At 38.3% G+C, this 21,880-nt stretch overlaps 1 protein-coding gene across 1 annotated transcript in view; it reads right to left on the reverse strand.

The window, feature by feature from the left end:
- Positions 1 to 202: 202 nt before the first annotated feature.
- The window catches only part of MIPOL1 (mirror-image polydactyly 1), a 189,183-nt gene continuing 167,505 nt past the window's right edge, over positions 203 to 21,880 (reverse strand). The window contains exon 13 of the mRNA XM_014942052.1: positions 203 to 4,670. Coding sequence (XP_014797538.1) covers positions 4,604 to 4,670 — 67 coding nt within the window. The 3' untranslated portion in view covers positions 203 to 4,603. The remainder of the gene's footprint in view (positions 4,671 to 21,880) is intronic.

Below are 21,880 nucleotides of genomic sequence, written 5' to 3' on the forward strand. Positions count from 1 at the left end.
TTTGATTAATTTTACAACCAAGTCTTGGCCACCAACATGAAGCCCTGAATTCTGAAAACACTTCTGGAGACGCATTTCTGTTGTTTAGCTGAAGAGAGTTGCCAGGTAAATGCTACCTTAAAATTGATTAAGTTAATGAATATTTTACAATTAACAAAAAAACCCCAACAAAACACCAAACCACACAACCCCCAAATCCAACTCCTTTTGCAAAGGCTATTTTAATAAAGGGATTATAAAATACAAAAGAGAGAGAGACAGGTAACTGGAGATGCAATTTTGGAATGCAAACTTTTAGTTCAAATGTGCAAGCTCGAACTTAACAAATGTTTAAAATATTTGAGTTTTTCAAATGGTGCCAAAATAAACCATGTCTTTTCTAAAGACTACATATTTAGCCAGGCACTGGCAATGTAAATCTTTCAACCATTTCAAGTATTTGTTTAAAAGCCTCCTAGAACACGTGTGCTCCCAACAAAACTGAAGAATGAAATGTTTAGACCACTGAAGCTCAACAGCTGACTTATAATCAACCTAATACGAGAACACCACTTTGGTTTTTTGGACTTGTGAATACATTTTATTTACCAATGCATGAGAAGAACAAACAGAGAAAGTCCAGTTCTGCAGAGCTGATGTGAAATGGTACAGTCATAAGAGTCAGTACGTGTAATGCTGCGATCATAGCAAGCGCAGTATCAGAGAAACAGCCGGTCAGTGATTTTATTTGCCACATGGCTTATTCTTGCACGGGAGGAAAATCTTCTGGGGTACAAATTAAAAAGAAAAAAACCCAACAAACCTAACAGCCTTCATCTGGAATTATTCTAAATGAAGAAAATAAAGGCGCAGAGAAATCCTGACATTTAGATAGCAAGTTCATCTGTGTATGTGGATTAAAGATGTTACAAATATTCATCACCTGATAAGAATATTTATAAAGCCATTTAATTTGAAAATTAAGGTATATTGTAAAATATCCCGTGATTTGGAATAAATAAATAAAGAAATGTGCCTTTGACAACATATTGACATTACTAAACTATTTCAATATGATGGTTTATTTATAAAAGCAGTTTTAATATTCCCCTACAATAATGATTAACTAATGAATCTTACTTTCCTGTGTATATATTTAAAGAGGAATCAAACTGACTTCATCTACAGGATTCCACTAACAAGACTGAGCTGGCTCTGAACTTTTCAAATATCAGCAGTTTTTCCAACACTAGTACAGAAAACGTGCTACCAATTTTGGGCTGTGGGCTGAATGAAAAACAGTACTAAATGACTAAAGGTCCACAGTTCTTTTCTGTTAAAGTTGATTTGTCACAATATTGTTAATTAGTGAGGGCTTAGGGAAGGCTTACTATGAATATAATTACAGTGCTGAAAAGCATTAATAACGCTCTTATCCCGAGCCAACACGATGCTATTTACATATTTTACCCTGGCATATACCAGAAATCGTTCCCCGTGCATAACGTGCTGCAGGATCATCAAGAGAAAAACCCAGAATCTCACAGGGGAAGGACGTTTCTGAGTATCTCGGTGCTCTTCAAGACAGCAGGGACACTAATTTGACCAGTAATTACAACTGTCACCATAAGCGTTGCCTGTGGTGAACCACCTTTCATCATGAACTGCTGTTCCATCGGGAGGCAAATGAATTGCTACTCCTGGTACATAATCGGATGCAACCTCATCCTTCTCTCATAAATTAGGACAGAAGTGACAATTACATTTGTCTGCTATATAGGGGCAAGCTTATTTTCACCTTCAGAGCTCTGCATGGACATCAATCAGTTCTCAATGAATAAACTACATGATAAAAGCCATTTAACCCTTGTTATCGTTATCGCTCGTTTCTACATGCCAGACCTGAATTCCTGCCCTTGTTACACTGAAAGGCAAAACTCAGATTGGGTTCGATGGGGCTAGAAATTCACCCAAGGGCCACTAAAGGCCACTACTGGACCTATGTGGCTTTTGCTGTTTACTTCAACTGGTGAAGAAGCGACAGCGTTTTGACGTTAGCCACACAGATGCTTTTGCAAACTCCCCCGAGGAGCCCAGGCACCTCTTCAGGGGCTGCATACCTTTTATGGCCGTCACTAAGGGATTTGCCAAAGACCACACACCAGGTTGTTCGCAAGGAAGAGCGAGAACCCAACCGTTTCCAAATCGTCACCTCTCAGCACAGTAAATTTCCCAAGGTCCCTCTCAAAGAAGACAAACATTTCTAGCTGAATTTTAAAAATCAACACCTATTTTAATTATGATTCAAAGCAATTTATCTACAGCATGTTAAAAGCTCCTAACTAAAAAGCTCACTGAATTTCAGGCTGTTTGGTACAAGACATAAGACAGAGTCAGAAAATATTTTTTCACTTAGGTACAATGTGTCAAAAGGAAAATTATGAAGCAAAATCATCACCTAATTTTACTGAATCAAGTATTACCCACAATCAGATATATCTGACATTAAGCCCACTAGATTGCTTTTGCCAGAGCAATCTTACTTTCCTAAAAAAAGCCAGCTGACACAAGAGGATGGAGGTCAAACAGTCTTGCTGTATGAAGCCTGCACTTACAAGATTATTTGCTCAGAGGTGGAAAGATTTGGGGCAAGGTGAGGACTTCTCGATACTCCTAGGGGAAAGAGGAACTTAGCCCATTCACGCATGGAAAACAAGCCCTGATTTAGTAAACTTGCATTTTCAAAGTAGCAAACAAGTTTCCTCATCAAAGCTGCCAAGGAGTAAGAGGGAAGATCTCTACATAGAAAAATAAGTAGTTAAAAGTTAGATTAAAACAATGGGTAAGAATAAATGTATCATTTTCACAGTGAAGGAAAGTTACCTTATTGTCCTACAGATGTCTTTACCCCAGAGCCCCTGTTGTTCAATTTAACTAAATCACCTTGGAAAGGGGGTTAATTTGGAGATAATGCTATTTCATATCACCACATTCAGCATGGAGATACCAATGATACTATGCTACCCTGAGTAGTAAAGATGAATAGTGAGAAGAGATGGAATAGGAGCTCATGGTCACCAGGGAACGCACACAAAAACAGCAAATGACCCATAAATGCAAAGTTACGCATTCAGAAAACAGTTCTGTCTCCATACACCATACAATGAACTTTGAGCTGAATATTGTAACTGAGGAATGAGATCTAGAATTGTTAGTATTATTATAGAAATATTAATTCCAAGAAATCATCTGTCATAAAGCAAATCCAATGCTAAACATGATTACAAATAGCATAGAGAATAAAAGAGACAACATCATTATGACAACTGTTAAAGTCACAATTTGTCTGTACCTTGAATACCAGGCACAAATCTGGTTGTATCTCAGTAAAAACACAGCAGAGCTGGAAAAGAAATAGATTAGCATGACAAGGCCAATTAAAAACACAAGACAACTTCTTTACAAGAGACTAGGGGTTCTCTCTGGAAAAAAGATGGTGGGGGAAGGATGCCAAATACGTAAAATTGCAAGAGACATGGAAAAAAGGTCTATAATGCCTGTGTACCCCAAATTTTCCTCCTCAGCCCTCAGTTTCTCCCCTCCCTGTAGGAGTCTATCCTTCAGCCCTTGAGTTCAGTCCCAGGGCACTTCAGGAGTACACAAAGCAGAGAGGTGGCAGTCTGGCCTCAACCCAACCTGGATGGTACTCCTGCACTGCAGAGCAATCAGAGGTCTAGAAGGAGCAGGTAAAAAGTCTTGTAAGAAAGGGTTGATGGACCCACCTTACACTGAAAAGGTGAATCTATAGGGTGGTTTCTGAATATTTGAGTGATTTTCCCTCACTGGAAATGAGAAAAGAGTGACTAAAAACAATACAGGAAACCTTCCCCACTGTCTGAGATACTGTACAATGTCACAAGGCTTTCATGTTGCAATTTATGAAGCTGTACCTCTAGTGAAACCTAACTGTACATTTCTTTTTAAGCTAAGCTGAAAATGTCATGTACCAGCAGTAGCTATTCAACCATTGTATAAAGCTATACATGTATACATGTGGCTTAGATGTAGCCACAGTCACTAGCTGCAATTCAATGGGCTATGAGTAACGAGGAAAAAATCTTCAGTATACTAGCCAGAGATATTTCTTGACTGTGAACCTACTTTATCAATTAATATATTTAACATACAAATACCGGGCTGTTTGCAGTCTCACAAATAACAAAAGGGATTTAAATTTTGAAACTGCTTTGCAGGATTTTGCACCTGAAGCCTGCAGTATTTGAAAACATGATCAAGCTGTGCCTTGCAGCAGACTATAGTCTAGAAACATCGAGAGGACAGACTGTTAAAATAAGCATTTACATCATTTTTCACAGTACACAGTGCCACAATGCATCTGCTTAAAAACAAATATATGTTTGCAGTGAAACATTTCAACAAATCACAGAACTCAGCAGCAAAGTAGTTAAACATTTATGATTTGATTTTATCTCAGCTTGGAATGTCGCTGGAGTGTCCCACTTCTAACAACTGTTTGCTAAGTTAAGGCTTTAGTGTTTACACAGTGCTGAATGAAGCAGCCTGGTCACCAGATGTGAATGCTTCCTTAGACTAGAGCTTTCAATCAGATCACGGTCCTAATGGTCCCTGCTCCAACCTTCTTCCTCAGGACGTCCACCAGTCTTTCCAACCTGAGAGGGGGCAGGGGAGAGGGAGAGGAGAGAAAAAAAAAAAAGGAAGCTAACGTTAGGAATGTTCTGGCTGAAAGAGACAGTGTTTGCACTGAACCAAGCTGTCCTGGTGGTGGTCACGCTCAGAAACAAAGCACTACTGTAAAAGACAGACATTAAGGGAAAATGCAGACAACTTACGGAAAAGTTTTTAACCTACAACGCAATCCATTTGCAGCCAGTGATACATATCAACGCACTTTGCTTTTGTAGTATCTGAGGTCCCCGTAAGGCATTAACACAAAACCCTGTGCAGCAATTCTGTGGCACATACACACTTCAGTGTAAGTAGCACATTCAATCCTTGCACTTTAAAAAATATGAGTGGTCCACAGCTCTTGTTAAATGTAACACTTAGCTGTTGTTTCCCCTTAAAAACACCCTTTTATTGACCAGTTTATAAATTTATACCTAAATCACCACGTATTTTATGTCAAAAACTTTTTCAAAATACTCAACAAAACAAATTTCTGAGGATGTGGATGATGATATCTTGAAGGTGGCCTGTATGATTATTGCAGCAACACAATTACAGAAAAAATAACAGTCTAAATAAGTAGGACAGAGAGCTGCCTAATCCTCTCTTAGTTTTATGGCACAGGTTATAAGCATGCCCAGAATCTCACTGGCTAAATTTGTTCTCTTCTGTTAAAGTAGATAGACAAATGCAAAGTGTTCAGGGTTTTCCATTTGCACAGATTTATCTTCAGCACTCTAGTAATCATGAATTGAAACTATTTCTTCAATTTTTTCTATATTTTATGGAATCCTTCAATGAATGCTCTCCCACAAATAAACTAGCTATATAAAAGCAGACACTGTGCTTAGTAGAACACTTTTAGGACCATGTCCAGCATATTATACACACAGCTTCTATAATTAATAAAAAGAGTTGCAGGTTCAAATAGCTGTATTCACTGTTGCAAAGTTGACCATTTTGTCTTATCTGAAAAGGGTTGGTTTTTTTTTAATATATTATACAGCATCAGGAATGCAGACAGGAAATAAAAATAACACAGCTTTATCAAAACTGCAAAATTCATTTTATCTCATGGATGCATTAGTAATTTCAGTGCAGGAAAACTAGTTAACACATCTTGGATTTATTGCCACAAGTCATGACTAACGCACATGGTACGTATTGAAACACTCTTGTTTTCCAGGAACCACCAAGCACCATGAAGTTACACCTTTCATTGTACTCACCAGGTGACTTAATTCCTGAAACGAGATTAAGAATTCACCACCCTAATGTAATTAGCAGACACCAGGAAATGTATGTGGAAAGTTCAGCTGGTTCTAGATGTTTCACAGGGACTCTAAACGAGTGAAAGCACAGGTGAAAAACTACTGTATTTCTACTCCCCCCTCTACAGTTTTTCATGTATCATTTTTCCTTTTTAACCAACTAGTGGTTGTTTTTTTTTTTTTTTGCTTTGTAACATGTGTCTACTGTACTTCATCTTTATGGAGGTAGTATGTGCAAGTATGAAGTCAGGGCTTTCACAAGTTATTTGTTTGTTTTTTCACAGTGAATAAACCAATGTTTTCTGCGTTCTAAGGGTTTTAACTCAGTTACTGATAGGTCATTGCTTCCTCAGCCTCTCTTACTGAGAACTTTCCTTGTTAAATCAGTTGTTAGTCCATGAACAATTTCAGAAGGCAATGGCAGGTCAGTCCCCACTTTTAACAGCGCGTATGTTCAGAAGCATTGCAGTTTTCTCAGCCACTTTAACTATCACGGGAGGTCTCTCTCTCTCTCTCTCTCACATTAGCACCATCTCTAGTGCGCTTCAGAGGCATTAAGCACAGGAGAAACGTTTCCAATTGTCAGGACAAACAAGGTTTGGGCTGCAAATTGTTTTCTGGGCGACAGCAGAAAAAAATTAAAATCTGAGATCACGGTTTATGTAAATCACTGCTCAGATAAAAAGAAACACTGAGTGGCTTATGCAAGCGGGGGAAAAATGACTTCAACAACTGAGGTTTCATCTGGGGAGACACTGGTTGGAGGTCAGTGCTTACACACTGTCCTGCAACTGGGCTTAGATGTGCACCACTCTGTGACCAAGCAATGACACTGCACACCAGAGCAGACAAGTTAGCGAAGAGCTGCCCATGTTTGAAGAGAAATACCACTGGGATGAAAGTAGCTGTCTTCTGTTTAACCTTGAAACTGTCAGGCTTCATTGAAAATAATGAGGCTTAACAATCATAGCTTCTGCTTTTCAAACGAATGATGACTGAAATCATCAAAATGAGGTATCCCGCACCAAACACAAACCGTGCAGGGCTTATTTGCCTTTTGTTTCAGTCATGTGTGGATTTGCAAATTTATTTACTCTTTATTAGAAGAAAGAAAAAAAAAAGCAGCAGGGGATTAAGAAATCATACCTTTGAAAGAGATTTAAACAATAATGTAAAAGAGAAACTGTAACAGCTATTTATAAGATAAAATAACAGAGGGCAAAATTCACCCCTACACAGACACAAGACCCAATATACCACTGAAATCCCACTTAAGCCTGCAAAATAAAGCTATGGGCTGAATCAGTGGTTAATAACTCTTGATACAGGCCTCAGGGGGCTTTTCGGAACGATAATCCTGGACTCTTTGTTCACCAAGGGCCCAACTCTGCCATCCCGACTCACACTAAGCAACATTTTCCTTTGTGAGTAATAAAAGGCAGCTAACAAGGCTGATTGTGTTAATGAGGTACTACCTGCAAGGGGTGAGGGTGGCAGGATTGCCCCTTGTCGATAAGGCTCTGTACCCAGCCCGGTGGGACGCTCCAGGCAGCTGCTTTTGGAGCTTGAGCATTTTAATCTGTGGTAAACTGAAGGAATAGTCTTCTACTTCAAGACCAAAGTTAATTTAAATATCTAAACAGATGAATGGGAGGTGTTGGGAACTACCATAAAAGTCTCAGTGTTTGCAGAGTTTTATTCAAAATCTGGAAGACACTGACCTGGAGAAAGCAACTTTTATTACTTTGTGCAATCATGATGTATCTGCCACTATAATCTCACTGTATTTTACTTAACTGAAAGCAATACTGACTATGTTTGACTGTATACTGAGACACAGATTTAACAAATGACCTTTGTCTTTTTGCTTGTGAAGGAAACAGTCCTCATAGTACAAATTAAATGTGCAATACGACACTATCTTCTCCTGAGATGTAAGACAGTCACTGAATTTGCATTTCACGAAGCAACCAAATAAGTCATTCAAGAAGAAAGTATTTCAGCTGGTGTTTTAAGTCAGACAGAAGAAAGATATGGTGGGCAACTCAGTTGCAGGGCTGAAGGTTCAAATGCGCAAGGACAGACAAGTTTAGGAAAGTTCAACAAAGTCTCTTAAGGTCTCAGTCCTCATTCTCACAGATTCCAGTTTCTTGCTTAGAGGTTTTGGAAAATGCCAGTAGGTGACCTTCGTTATTTTCTGGTACTTAAACAATTCCAGAAAATTTGTCCCTTAACAAGTAAATTCTGTTAGCAAATGCCACTTCAGAATTCTCTACACAAGTACTGTATGTGTGCATGCAAAATAACCACAAAATGGAATATAAAATACAGAAATAAACTATGTATTCAGATGGATAGGTGCAACTTTGGTTTTATTTATGCTGACTCGCGCATACCCAAAGTCAGTCCTGTGTTTTTTGGGATAGATATAATCTGCATCCATGAAAAGCACAAAGACGAGAACTAGAAATATTCTTTATCCAAGCTACCTACTTCTTTAATGCTCATCTCAGTGCTTCTATGACATAGAAAAATAAAAAAACTCCACAAATTAGGAAAGGGATATCTGGTCCATCATTATTTTTAAGCTAGAAAAAGACGCACCATTGTGAAGAGTCCTGAATTGCAGTGGCTTAATTCTTCCTCAATACAAATTTGGAATTAATCAGGTGAATATGTGTTTAAGTACATAAATAAAAAAAATTCCTTGAAGGGCTTGCTGCTATGATATTAACAGCTCGAATATGTACTTTTAAAAGTGTTGCTAAGCCTAACAAGGTCCTCACCTTCAGAGAAACACTACCTAAACAAAAGCATTGCTAGGTGTGTCTTCCCCAAGACAACTTCTCAACCATTCTCAACTCCTCCTCCAGTTATTTCAAATTGTGTTCTTTTATCACCTACACATGCATCTGACAAAATGCTTGTATGGAGTGTATGCTGCTATATGGGGTGTTCCTATGTAGCTCCTGAAATGTCTGACATTCTGCTTTGATTTTTAGCAAAGGCTTACACATCTTTATTCCCTTAGTATAAATCATTTTAGTTTTAGAATCAGTCTCCATAAAGCAGACTTAAAATCCTTGCTGACAGAAGTTTGTTCCAGGAGCCCAGAAGCTGGACATATAGTTGCAAAAATGTTACATACTGGTCTCTAGTGATGGTTCTTATGCACATTTTTGGCTTGCTCTCCTCTTTCACGTATTCTGTTGAAGAAGTCTAGCTCTAAACTGCAGCTTGGGATCGTAAAATCTGCAACTCCATAAAGATTAGTACATCCTCCAGCACTGCTCCATCTCTGGCCAAGGAACTCACCCCAAAGGACAGCAGTGGCCTTTATCTACAAGTTCTGAATATGACAGTTATACAGTCACAGAGTGATATTCCAGGGCATCATGCCCCAGAAATAGCCAAAATGGATACCCAATTAAAAGAAAAGGGTATCCTTCAAGTAGCCTATGTCCTAATCTGCAAAGCAATATATGGACTAGCCAAAAACAATAGCTTCTACCTGCAGATGGAGGAGTTAAGTGATAAAAACAAAACCCTGCTGGATTTTGAAATGCTATATAAAGGCTTATAAACCTAAACTATAACCCTTGGTTATCTTTCCAGTAGATAAGATTAGGGTCAGGCTATGAAGATGGCCTTACTTGCATGATTTCTGGCTTCTTGTGGAATGTGTTTTGCTATACTAATTCCCTTTAGAAACCAAGCATTTGAAAATATATTAGGTAAATAAAATGCATTGGACAAGAGCATTACAAGCAGTTTAGCAGTAGAGCTCAGTGAATATCTGACTCTTAGGTGAGTGGTCATACAAACAAATTAACTTAATTTCACCTCAGAATAAAAAAAAATCCTTTCCTTTCCTTTTCTTTTCCTTTCCTTTCCTTTTCTTTTCCTTTCCTTTCCTTTTCTTTTCCTTTCCTTTCCTTTTCTTTTCCTTTCCTTTCCTTTTCTTTTCCTTTCCTTTCCTTTTCTTTTCCTTTCCTTTCCTTTTCTTTTCCTTTCCTTTCCTTTTCTTTTCCTTTCCTTTCCTTTTCTTTTCCTTTCCTTTCCTTTTCTTTTCCTTTCCTTTCCTTTTCTTTTCCTTTCCTTTCCTTTTCTTTTCCTTTCCTTTCCTTTTCTTTTCCTTTCCTTTCCTTTTCTTTTCCTTTCCTTTCCTTTTCTTTTCCTTTCCTTTCCTTTTCTTTTCCTTTCCTTTCCTTTTCTTTTCCTTTCCTTTCCTTTTCTTTTCCTTTCCTTTCCTTTTCTTTTCCTTTCCTTTCCTTTTCTTTTCCTTTCCTTTCCTTTTCCTTTCCTTTCCTTCACTCTTCCTCTTGGATATATTTCATTGAATCCTTAATGGAGTACTCGTTTTTAGGCGCTTTCTGTAAAAGTCAAGGAAAAATATGACACAGAGAAGAGAGGCTGCCGCGATACCAGTCTCACTGAGAAACCAATCACTTGGATAGGATCATTTCCTCAAGAGTATGGAGGAAACTGGTTCACTTCGATTATCTGTATGGGGCAACTGGACTCCAGCTGCTTCCCTCTCAAGGGAACAGCACTGCTGTAACACCGGGTGCTTGGGTGGCTTGTTCTCAATTTCAAATGTTGAGGCTGATCCAATTGAATAAAACGCTTAAATATTCACTATATCAAAGCCTGGAATGTAAGGGTATGACCTTGCAGTGAGTGGCCCATCTACCACGCTACAGAGGCATCACACTCTTACATCTGGGTGGTTCAGTGAATCTTTAATTATTATTATTCTTCAATTCAGGTATTACTTTTTCCACCTCAAAAGCCTGCCTTTTGAACAATAATAATTTTTGACTGAGTCACCAAAAAACATTGCTGATTCTATTTAACTTTAATACACCAGTCTGTAGCAATTCCTTCATAAATCATCATAGTGGCAAAGACTACATGTGGTTCAGATGCACCAGTCTGCCTCTCTCTACTTAACAAAGTTCCCTCTGCACCTTTTGGCACAGAGACCGAGTGTCTTTCGAAATGACAACCCTGGAGCTCAGCAGTGGTTTTGAACCTGATGCAGGAATTACTGAGTAAAATTCAGTGCCCTGTGTTAGACAGGTGGCTGGACTGACCGGTATTAATGGTCCTTTCTGGTCTTAAAACACAAGTCTTAGAGACTGATTTAGCAGCATCAGCGAGCTCTAAACCGTGGTAGACCACAGTGTTGAATCTAATCACTCCAGGCACCGCCGCCAATTCCTGCCTGCCCAACACTGTTTGTAATGTCACTCCAAAAAGTATGTTCCATTAAACTTACAGGCCTTAAATTTGGCAGGGCAAACCATTCTGCCTCTGAAAAGCGCTGTCACAAAACAAGCATTCCTATTAAATCCCTTTCAGCGTCTTCTCAACCCAAAAGAGTAATTCTGTATATGATTAAACTTAGAAGTAAATACAGCCAGTTGGGCTCCTGACAGCAGACATATTTCAAAATAAACCTGGCTTACACAGGCCTTGGCTAAAATATTAAGCCTTTATCTGTGGTCCACAATAACTAATCTTGTCAAATTGTTTGCTCTTCACCTTCTGTTTGGAAGATTATGAGCTAGCTCACCATTACTATTCACCTTGTGCCATCACTAGCAGCAGGAAAAGTGAGTGGTAAACACAGTTGGTCTATTCTGACAGCATTTCACCCTACTTTACATTGATGTAGATTGTTACACAGTACAGGATAATACAGGATCAGGACTTTGCATCTATGCTGGATTTAATGCCACCTTCTGAAAGGTGTTGCTCCTTTGTTTTCAAATAATTTCTCAGAACAGCATATACTGATTGCCTAAAATAAATGAGCTTATGAGAAAGGAAAATAAACCCTGAAACCACTAAGCTACAACCTCATCTGTATTTCAGTAAATTGAGATCTACAACATGCTTATCAACTAGACCAGGCAGGACTCTTATTATTGGATGAACCATTTGTATCTGAGCACGTGACTGATACTAAAAAGTTAAAAATTTAACAATAACTGGAATAGAGGATATATTGGCATATGATGGCCAAATGATACCAATCAGTTTACTTAATCAGATTACAAAATTTCACCTTGTTACTCCAGCTTGAGTCTAACAGTTTATATGCAAATTTTATGTGGTTTACTACTTCCATTTGTGCCAGAAAAACCATTTATATACCTCCTTCCATAAGCTTGAATTACTTTTAGCACTGACAGTTACTGTTTCCACACATTTGAGAAATCTTGACGTCGAACCCTACTCCTTACAGTGACAGGGTTTTCAGAAACTTTGTGGTGATATGAATAGGCAAGAGTCTCCTGGACTTCCTGGAAGTCTCTGTCATCTGCCTAGAATGATATGAATAGGCAAGAGTCTCCTGGATTTTCTTGTCAATACTTCCTGGAAGTCTCTGTCATCTGCCTAGAAAAAGCTAGCAGTTTTACCTTACGCTAATGTATCTTCCCTATAGAAAGTATTCTGTCACAGTATTTATTCATCTGAAGAGGGAAAAACATTACTTCCTATCAACTCCAGATGAACATGAGTCCTGCCCGTTGTAATGGTGTTGGGTATCATTAGAGTGCCATGAATCATAGGCAACCTTACTCTGAACTGTTTCCCACCTTCTTCTTGAGAGCAATACTACCTCAGAAAAGCAATTATTCGGTGCTTTGAATGCTCACTACATGGAGGGATGGCCAGAGCTTTTATGAAAAGTGTTCAAAAGGCGGGCATCAGGTCTATTTTGCATTATGTGTACTTTACATGGGGCAAAACAGTGTGCAGAAAAGTGAAATGACTTGCTGAAGCTCAGCCAATCAAGAAAACTGAAAAGATCCACAAACTTTTTTCCTGTTCAATTTTATATATAAGGAGTCTTGAGCTGAACTGGATTCCTCATGCACAAAAAAAGAAAAAGTATCGCACAAATACCTGCAGAATTAGAGCCTAAAATTGCTGGATACAGAGCCTATCTCCCTCAGCTTCTCAATCTGTGCTCTGGACCATGTCAACTGGTAAAAGCTAGCCAGTTCTCTTATTTGATATCTAGCTGAGATGTATTTCAGGAGATGGAAAAAGGACCTACTTATTAGAGGATTTTGTTTTGTTCTAAATCCCTCTTCAGAATATTTAAAAGCAATGTCAAAAATGATTATCTAAAACAAATATTATTTCAAACCTGCCCAAAACAAACAAGCAGGATTCCTCATGAAATGAAGGACGAGTAGAATAATACCCATTTAAGGATCTGTAAAGTATGGGGTTTCTAAGCGACTCCAAACTTTAAAAATAGCAGTCTGAAAGCATCACATTGCACCTTTCTGCATGTTTCAAAGAAGCCTTCCTTGTAAGGCTAGGTCTGAACCTCTCAGATGCCTATTCCAAGCCAGTTCCACCCCTTTTGGGCATGTTCTGGTCAAGTCTTGTTTACAATGAGTTTGTAAAATTGCAAATACTGAGGTACTACTACGGCTGTTTCCCAAGTACGTCCCATCAAAGCACAACTGTGGCAGACTCCTCTTGATATTGTAAACAATAAAGACAACATGAGCTTTTTTCTTGATTCCACAAATATTTTACAAAACCTGATGCAGACTTGTTGGCTCTAGACAGCTCCCACCCTTGTGACTAAGAGTAATCTGGAGCTTGTGGAGAGAAATTCCTCCCTATAAACCATCATCCAATCCCTCCACTTTACATTAAAAGCAATCATAGGATTGATATATTTCAATAGATTTGCCTTCCTGGCATAACTGATGGGATATTGCCCAAGCTGGAATGTCTTCTATATCACCGAGAGATCAAGTAACAATGGAAAATGTTTTGGATGTAAGAGGAAAGCATTTAATTAAGCTCCCACTTGTGGTAAGTCCTTTGTAACATGCTCAGACTGGTAGGTGAACTCCTCACCCTCCCAGTGTGATCCAGTGGTGCCCACCCCGGTTTCAGGGCAACTCACACTTAGTCATACTTCTGAAAAGTATTTCTAGAAAAAATAAGAGCAGTTTTCCCTCAGTAGTAGACTAACAAAAAAATCCATGGGTAAAACACCTTCTCCTCCTCTTAATGTTTTTAATGTTCACAATCTATTATAGACATGTTATCAACACGAAGCTTGTCTACGATGATGATGTTGTGATGGGGTCCCCTATGCAGTGTTAAAATCAGAAAAGATACCTAATTGCTCATTTACACACAAAAACGGGCTTTAAAAATACCATTTGAAACTTAGCATCACAGACCAAAGTGTCTTCTACACGTGTAGTGCTCCTTAAAATACTTCATAGGCTTTTTACTAAGTTATCAGCCATTTAAGGCCATTAAGGTAAAAACAAGCCTTCCCACTTCTAAGCTTCAGTAACTTTTCTGCAGTATCCGGCAGACCAACTGTCCCCAACTGTCTTCTACATCATTCTAGCATGACAATTCACATGAGATTTTTTTTTCACTGGCCTTCTGGGGCTGTTTTGCTCCATGTTCTTGCCATGCAACTGGGAATGAGCTTTTCCTCCTGCTCCTGGGAGATGAGTGAACTCCTGAGCAAGGCTGACACAGGAGAGAAGCAGTGGACCTTCAGCTCATTCTGAGGACAGCTTTAATTCTTCTGAACTAGTGAGCCTGCACACTAAGGTCTGGTGGCAGTTCTGCCTGGTGGTGACATGAATAGGACTTATTGTAGGAGAAAGACCTTTTAATATCTGCTGATGAAAGCATAAAAATTTGGCTTTACATCAAGATTCACAGAATTCTTCAAAAGCACAGAGTAAAATATTTTCTCAGTGTTCAAAATCAGACATCTGTGAAATGTCTTTTGTGCTGAGTTCACCACTTAGGATATCTTCTTTATCAGATGTAGATTTTCATCTGTTACTTCCACCAAATAATTTAGATGATTATCTTATCAAATAAAAAATTGAGGTGATAGAGATGGTATGAGGCAGAGAATAAAGTGCTAAATACAGTAATTTTATTACACACCTTTCCAATACTTGCAATGTCTTCCACTCAAAGGCTGAATTCTGATACTTTATATGGGTAAAAATTCCATAAAGTGAAGCTGAAGTGATAAAATTTGGTTCTAAAGATTTATGCCTTCCAACAACTCAGTGTTTAGATCTATATCCTTACACTCACATCACATACAGCAGAAATGTAGAATGTGGAAGTCAAGCATCTTGCCAATAAAATAATGGCAATGATGGAGTTAAAGCTGTTGATAGATCTCATGCATATAAACATAATTGATGTAGCCTTTCTACAAAATAATGTTGCTATCAATTACTCAGTATATACTCTAATATAATACTCAGTATTATAAGTATATAATACTATACTCATAATATATATGAGTATATATATTATACTATACTAATAATATATATTAATATAATATATATTATACTATACTCATATATATCATGAGTATAGTATAATACTCAGTATTATATTAGAAACAGGAACTGTAATTTCTTCGTTGGAAAACTAGCCCCTGCTTCAGTAAAGGTACGCTTAATTTTAATGGAAAAACTTAAATTATTTCAAGTTTGCTTAAAATTAAATACCTTGTTGGCCTAGTCAGTTATTTCTATTTGTTGCTGTAAAGAACTGTTCCAGCAATTCTCTGAAAGATACGCAATTCAGAAGCTACAGAAAGTCTGGGGTTTTTTGTTGAGCTTCTGCACATACATTTACAGTATTCAATCTTTTGCATATGTTAAGAAACAGTATGAGTATTAACAGAAAGAACCGCAAATTTATTTTTATTCCTTCAGCCAAGCCACAAATAAATGACTCTTGCAAACAAACCAAATACTATTTAGTAACGGCAATGTAAATGCCATGGACTTATTTTATTTGGATATAAAATATTAAAGTAAATGATTATTTGCTGTGACACTCATTTTATCGTCTTGGATAAAAAAAGCTAGTCTGAGAAAAAGTTTTCTTGCTGTTTTTCAAGGAACACTCCATCTGCTTTTCAAAGTTATTTAATAATTTGTCATGGAATAGTTAACTATAAGCTTACAAATACTGTGTCAGCATGCTTTTTCCTATTGGGCAAACAACTTCAAAATCTAATTTGTTTGTGTTATTGGTCTTACTAAATATTAGTCTTTGCAAGTCTGCTTTACACCATTGATGTTAACTATGCCAACATTCTGATTATGTTCTGAAGTATTCCACAACAAGCTGATATTATACAATACAAGCCCAAGAGCTAGCCAATCCAGTTTACTGAGTATACTTAGTGTATTTTGCTACTGATAAATCAATAAAACCATGTTGTAATCTACAAACTTCCATCTCGGTGAAGCAGCTATAAGCAAACTGTAAATGAACACACAGGTCAAAAACTGGGATGCTGTGATTATGTTGACTCTGAAAACATTTGACTCTCATAGAATACATTGCAGTGTTTGAGAGAATGAAGTTTCAGCACTGCTTATATTTTTGTGAAAGGCGGAGATGATAAATATTCAAATGATGATAAATATTTGTGTTTATATTGTAACTACCCATACTTTAAGAAAACAATATCTGCACTGCAATCCACAATTTGCAGAGGTTAAGTAAATATAAACCATAACTACACAAAGAAAATAAATACTTAGACTGTGTGCTCAGTTTTGCATTCTTCATCCATGTGAAACTCCCTGCAGCCAATGGATATCTCGGGTGTGCAAGGAATGCAGGAAAGGCTTATCTGTCATTCCCTTTGGTTGGGATTTTTGTCTTCATTCTGTCAAGTACATCACTGAACATAATCCTGGCATCAATCATAAACTGTCAGATGCTAAAGGCCTCACTACAATTTATGACACCCAAAATATCCATGAGAATGATATCCCATAATCTGCTCTGGCAATATCACACATTGTAACTGTATGAGACTTTTGGTACTGATACCACAAACTGCTGTATTAAGGGCCATCCTTAAACGAAAACGGGATGTCAAAAGACTTTGTGAATCATCAGTACTAGAAGGGGTGTCATCTGCAGTAATTCTGAACATCAACAAATCTGTCTTTCGGGACTCTGGTATTGAGAATGGGATCTACAGCTCCATGTGCACTCTGCACTGGTGCATTCCTTCTCCAGACTGCACAGAGGGCATGGCAGCACTTTGGGATGGGATTTGCAACAACTAGTTTAAGGAGAAGGGTGTTCCTAAGCTAGCCAAATAGCCAGAAGTCCTCAAGCTGCCCTTCTTTAAAACTAACCCGAGGCTGCTTCTTTCTTTTAAGGTGACGAAGACACTCCTTGTTTTTAAAACCAGTATAGAAGATTATACTGACTGCCAGCTACAGCATCCAGCTCTAAGGAAAACTTGGTTTTAACTTACATCTGCCACTTCTCAGGAGAGCTGTACACTCCAGGGCTGAAGAGCCTTCTCTACTTCTCTTTCTGAAGCTATGAATTTCTAGAGAAGAAGCAACTAAAATGTTATTAGACCTGAAGGTGTGATTCTGTGGGTAGTGATCAAGGGCACTTGGAAAATAGGAGGTGGGTGATATGTCACTGGCTCTGCACTTATGTTCAACAGGCACTGGATAAAAATGAGAAAAATCCTTGGTCAGAACCAACTATCACTGCTCAGAGGTGAGCAGCCTACGCACGGTTCTCTGACCTGAGAAGCCCCCATTATTTTCTGCTATATGGTACTACTTCAAAGCAAGGAATAGAGAGCATCCAGACCAAACCTGCATGGCTAGAACATCCCTCTGAGATACAGAAGATCTGAACCAGGATCTCCTCAGATGGAGAAGGAAACTCAGCTCCATTCTGTACAACCCAGAGGAGTACTCCTGCTCCCAAACAACCACTCAGAATACTGGGGTGGGGGCTGCACAGATGCCAAGGAAGCTTTTGAAAGAAAATGTCTGAGGTCACGCTGCTCTGCATGGATATTGGTGCAAGCAGTGTGCAGCGCTCTGGTGTAGCACATGCTTCTTCATTTGGGTGTCCAAGGAATCCAGGCAAAAAAGACAAAAAGTCGATTGTTTTGTGTTTTTTTCAGTCAGAAATTTTCTGCTTATGCTAACCCAAGTCCTCTCTTCTTTGGGCTGGGAAGTTATCGGTATTAGTGGTACTAAGTTATCAGGCACTCCCTCCATCACAGCCTGCAAATTTTACCTGGAGTGTAACATGGAGTACGCAATTAAAAATCTGGTAAGTGAAGTGTCATCCAATAAAGATAATACAATCTAATGCAGAAAATACGTTTCATTACATCTTTGCATGCATAATAAGGTACCCTACCAAGGAAACAAGATCTGCCCAGTGATACACAAACATGGTGCACCTACAACAGTCCAGAGAGTATGCCACCAGTGACTGAATTTGTTCAGCTTACCTTAGATTTGAATACTAGTTCAATATTTCATTTCCCCTAGTCCCAGAAAACGTATTTCATTCCATATGTTGAATTTTTCTGGGGCTGCACATAACCTCACTGGCTTACGCAATTCTTTTCTTACAACAAACAGGTATTTCTACAAGACTTTTTAATTCATCATTTCACCATGCATATTATTGTAGTCTGCGGGGAATTTTTCTGAGAGAAGTCACTGGCGTTAGCACAGAATTCCAAGTATTTAAATAAATTCTGACCCTACTATGTACTGCTTTCAGTTAGATCACAGATGACTTTCTTCACACATTTCAATTAGTCTTAATTCCTCACTAAATTCCTAGAGCAGGCTATTTCCAAGCCTATTGCCCCTAAACCCAGTAAATTCATGCTGCCTGTTATTGCTACTCTAGTTAATAGTAATATTTTAATATATGATATGACATGATTGTTACTGGATTTTGTGTTTTAGACTTTCTCATGTTCCTATTCATGTTTTGCATGCCAAAGAAACTTTGCATCAGCTCTGCTGCACTCTGCAGAATTCTTCAGGGTATGTGGTGGTTTTGCGTGTCTGGGAATCTTCCATCTGGCTAGTGTGGGTTTCCTAAACACCATAAAACCCCGCCTGTGGAGATTGTGTATCTCTTATGGGCCCCATGGAGCTTATAATCTGCTTTTAATCATTGCACGAGGCAGCCAACACATCAGTCCTCATCAAGCAGTTTTTTCCATGTCGAATCTCCTTTAATAACTTTTGATCCAGTTCTGAAAGTCCAGAACCGCTGCTAATGGTATCTCAGACTGCTACAAGAGTCACCTTACTCAGCTCTCCATTTCCTTCCATACAAACTCACATAACCATTGACTACTGTGGCTTGCTATAGCAAGTAAGAGATTCTTAGCACTTTGCCCTCCCTCGCTCGTCTTTTGAATGTACCCACCAGCATCTGTTTCTCAGTAAACTACAGGTCATATCCTTAACCGGGATAAATGAATGCAACTCAGTGCAACAGAGCGAAGCCAATTTGCTGTGACTAAGAAACTAACCCTACATCTACATTCTTCAACAAGTCACCAGAACTTACTTTACATTTCAAAATGCCAGCACCAATTAAATTATTTCCCGTATGATATTAAAAGATTACCAACTATTCAGTCCCAGTAGAACTTCGCAGCAGCAGGCAGCACAATGGTTTTCATTAAAAGCAAAATGACTTTTAACATCTGCTAAATTATTTACTGACACAAATCAGTGAAACTAGTACATCTAAGAAGCTGTACTCTTAGCCTCCAGTAGTTAGCATGTTGATCTGACGTTCAGCAGAATACAGTTTTGTTAATAAAAAAAAAGCCAGTCTAGTTTTAATAGCAAAGTCTGAATATCTAAATGTAACATCTTAATAAAGTAAGGCATTAAATCCTATTTATTGTTTTGAAATATGAAAATTAAAGAAATGTGTCTCTAAAATTTTAAATAAAGCCAGTTGAATTATCTGACATTTGGTGGTTCTTCCAAAACAAATAGCTTTAAGTCCCAGTGAATGTAAAACTTGTTTCTTTTGTGCAGTGCTTCTGCCTGCAATTTCTAATTAACCAGCTCCATTCTTATCTGCAAGGAGTGACTGAAAGCATGCGAGCTACAAAATATATGTAGGTATGATTTTAAAAGGGAGATAACTAATTAACAACATTTACATGCTGCAAAGAGGCTAAATTAGTCTAATAATTCAGAAATCATGCTTATAGCCTGTTCCCTGCATAGCTGTGCTGAATACAATCTGCACACTAAAGATAGCATGTTTGCAGTTAAAAATCTCCAGAGACTTTAGACCCATACATAAAGATACTTATTTCACTCTTTTCTGAGACACTGACCTGTATCCTTATTTAAAAATGAACACCACATCTTTAAGTTATTAAATCTTTGTTTTGATCTATTAGTATTCACCAAAGTGCCATTTTATACAACCCCGCACTGAATAGGCAAGGCTGGAGGTAACCATCTGCAGCTTTAGAGTCTGCGTTTGAATTGATGAAAAGAGCTTTGTGTTTTCATTGCCAAGTTTGATTCTTCCAGTCATTAGACATTCCCCTCAGATCGCATCAATGAAGCGGACTCTCTTACACCCATGTGTTAAATTCTCTTCTCCTCATGGTTTCCTTTGCCAGCTATACTCCAGAAAGACTACTGGGTCTTAGCCACATTCTTCTCACAGCTGTGTTAAAAAAGAGCATCAGAGCGTCTTCCCAAAATCCATATGTGTATCTGGTCAGTCCCCTGTCGGAGGGTCACCTCACATTGTGGTGTGATTATTCAAATATTCATTCTTGTTCTTGAACTGCACTGCTCGGATCATTCTGGGAAAGATTAGACCCTCCAGCCAGCACTGGAGAACGTCTTGGACACTGATGTGAAGCACACAGAGCTCCTGTACTCAGAAGGAAGATTAGTTTTACTTGCAGAAGAAGGGGACTCTAAACACTTAATAAATGCTTGTTCCTTGTTTCTTTCCAATTTTGTATTCTTTTCTACTGTGTCAAACACTGGTAAGAACTGTTTGGTTTTGTTGTGTCGTCGATCAACTAATTTCTCAGCATCAGTTAAGGAACAAAACTAAGTGAGCAACTATGAAAGCAGAGAAAATATGTTCAGAAATGCTGGAGGGAAATCCAGGGTTACTCAAAAAAAAGGGTGTGTTCCAGTAACAATGAAAGTTAGGTGGCAAAAAAATCACACCTTTAAGATGTAAAGCAAATGTTACTAAGGATAGTATTTATTTTATGAGAGATAGTAATTCCCTTTCATAAATCTATCTGCTTATTAAGAAGATTTCTTAGTTTTCTTTTGTGTTCAATCCACTGAAATATTTTATGCAAATCTGTAACCCTCCTGACATCCTCCTTAAAAAAAGAGAGGAGAGGAGAGGAGAGGAGAGGAGAGGAGACTTTGAAGTTAAGAATTTCTGTTTTACATCACTTATATACTTGCTTTGTTCATAATAAGAACTAAGTCAACAAAGTGCACAAGCAGCATTCACCATTTGTGTTTATTTTCCTACCTGTATAGTTTAGCATTGCACCATTACTTTGTGGATTTGTGTTTACTTTTAGAGGATTACATAGAAATTCTATATGTGCACCCTCCACTGCCACCTTACAGAGCTATGTGAGTGTGCAAGCGCAGCTGTGCCCACACGCAGAGAGCTACACTTCACTGAGCTAGAATCATTAAATTGTGAGAAGTAGAAGCCCTCAATAGACAAATTGCATTAAAATTCACTCCATCTGCAAACCTCTTGCAGAAAAATAGAACTTTTTCTGGAAAAAAACACATCAAAAGTGGCCTCAACCTTTACTGATAATTGGCTAATATTGATTTGGTATTACATTATAACCTCCTCTGATCCCACTGACATCAGTAGCCACTCCTCAATCCCAGAGGTTCCAGCAGGAAGGACAATTTTAAAATGTCTTTCTTCCTCTGCTGGCAGAGGCATTAATTAATTCACAGGCTTTTCCAGCCACCTTCTCCAGGTCAGCCCCATTTCCCTGCTGGGGCTGCACCAGCTGGCTCCTGGCTTCT

This window comes from Calidris pugnax, unplaced genomic scaffold (assembly GCF_001431845.1).
Source record: "Calidris pugnax isolate Ruff unplaced genomic scaffold, ASM143184v1 scaffold56, whole genome shotgun sequence".
NCBI lineage: Eukaryota > Metazoa > Chordata > Aves > Charadriiformes > Scolopacidae > Calidris > Calidris pugnax.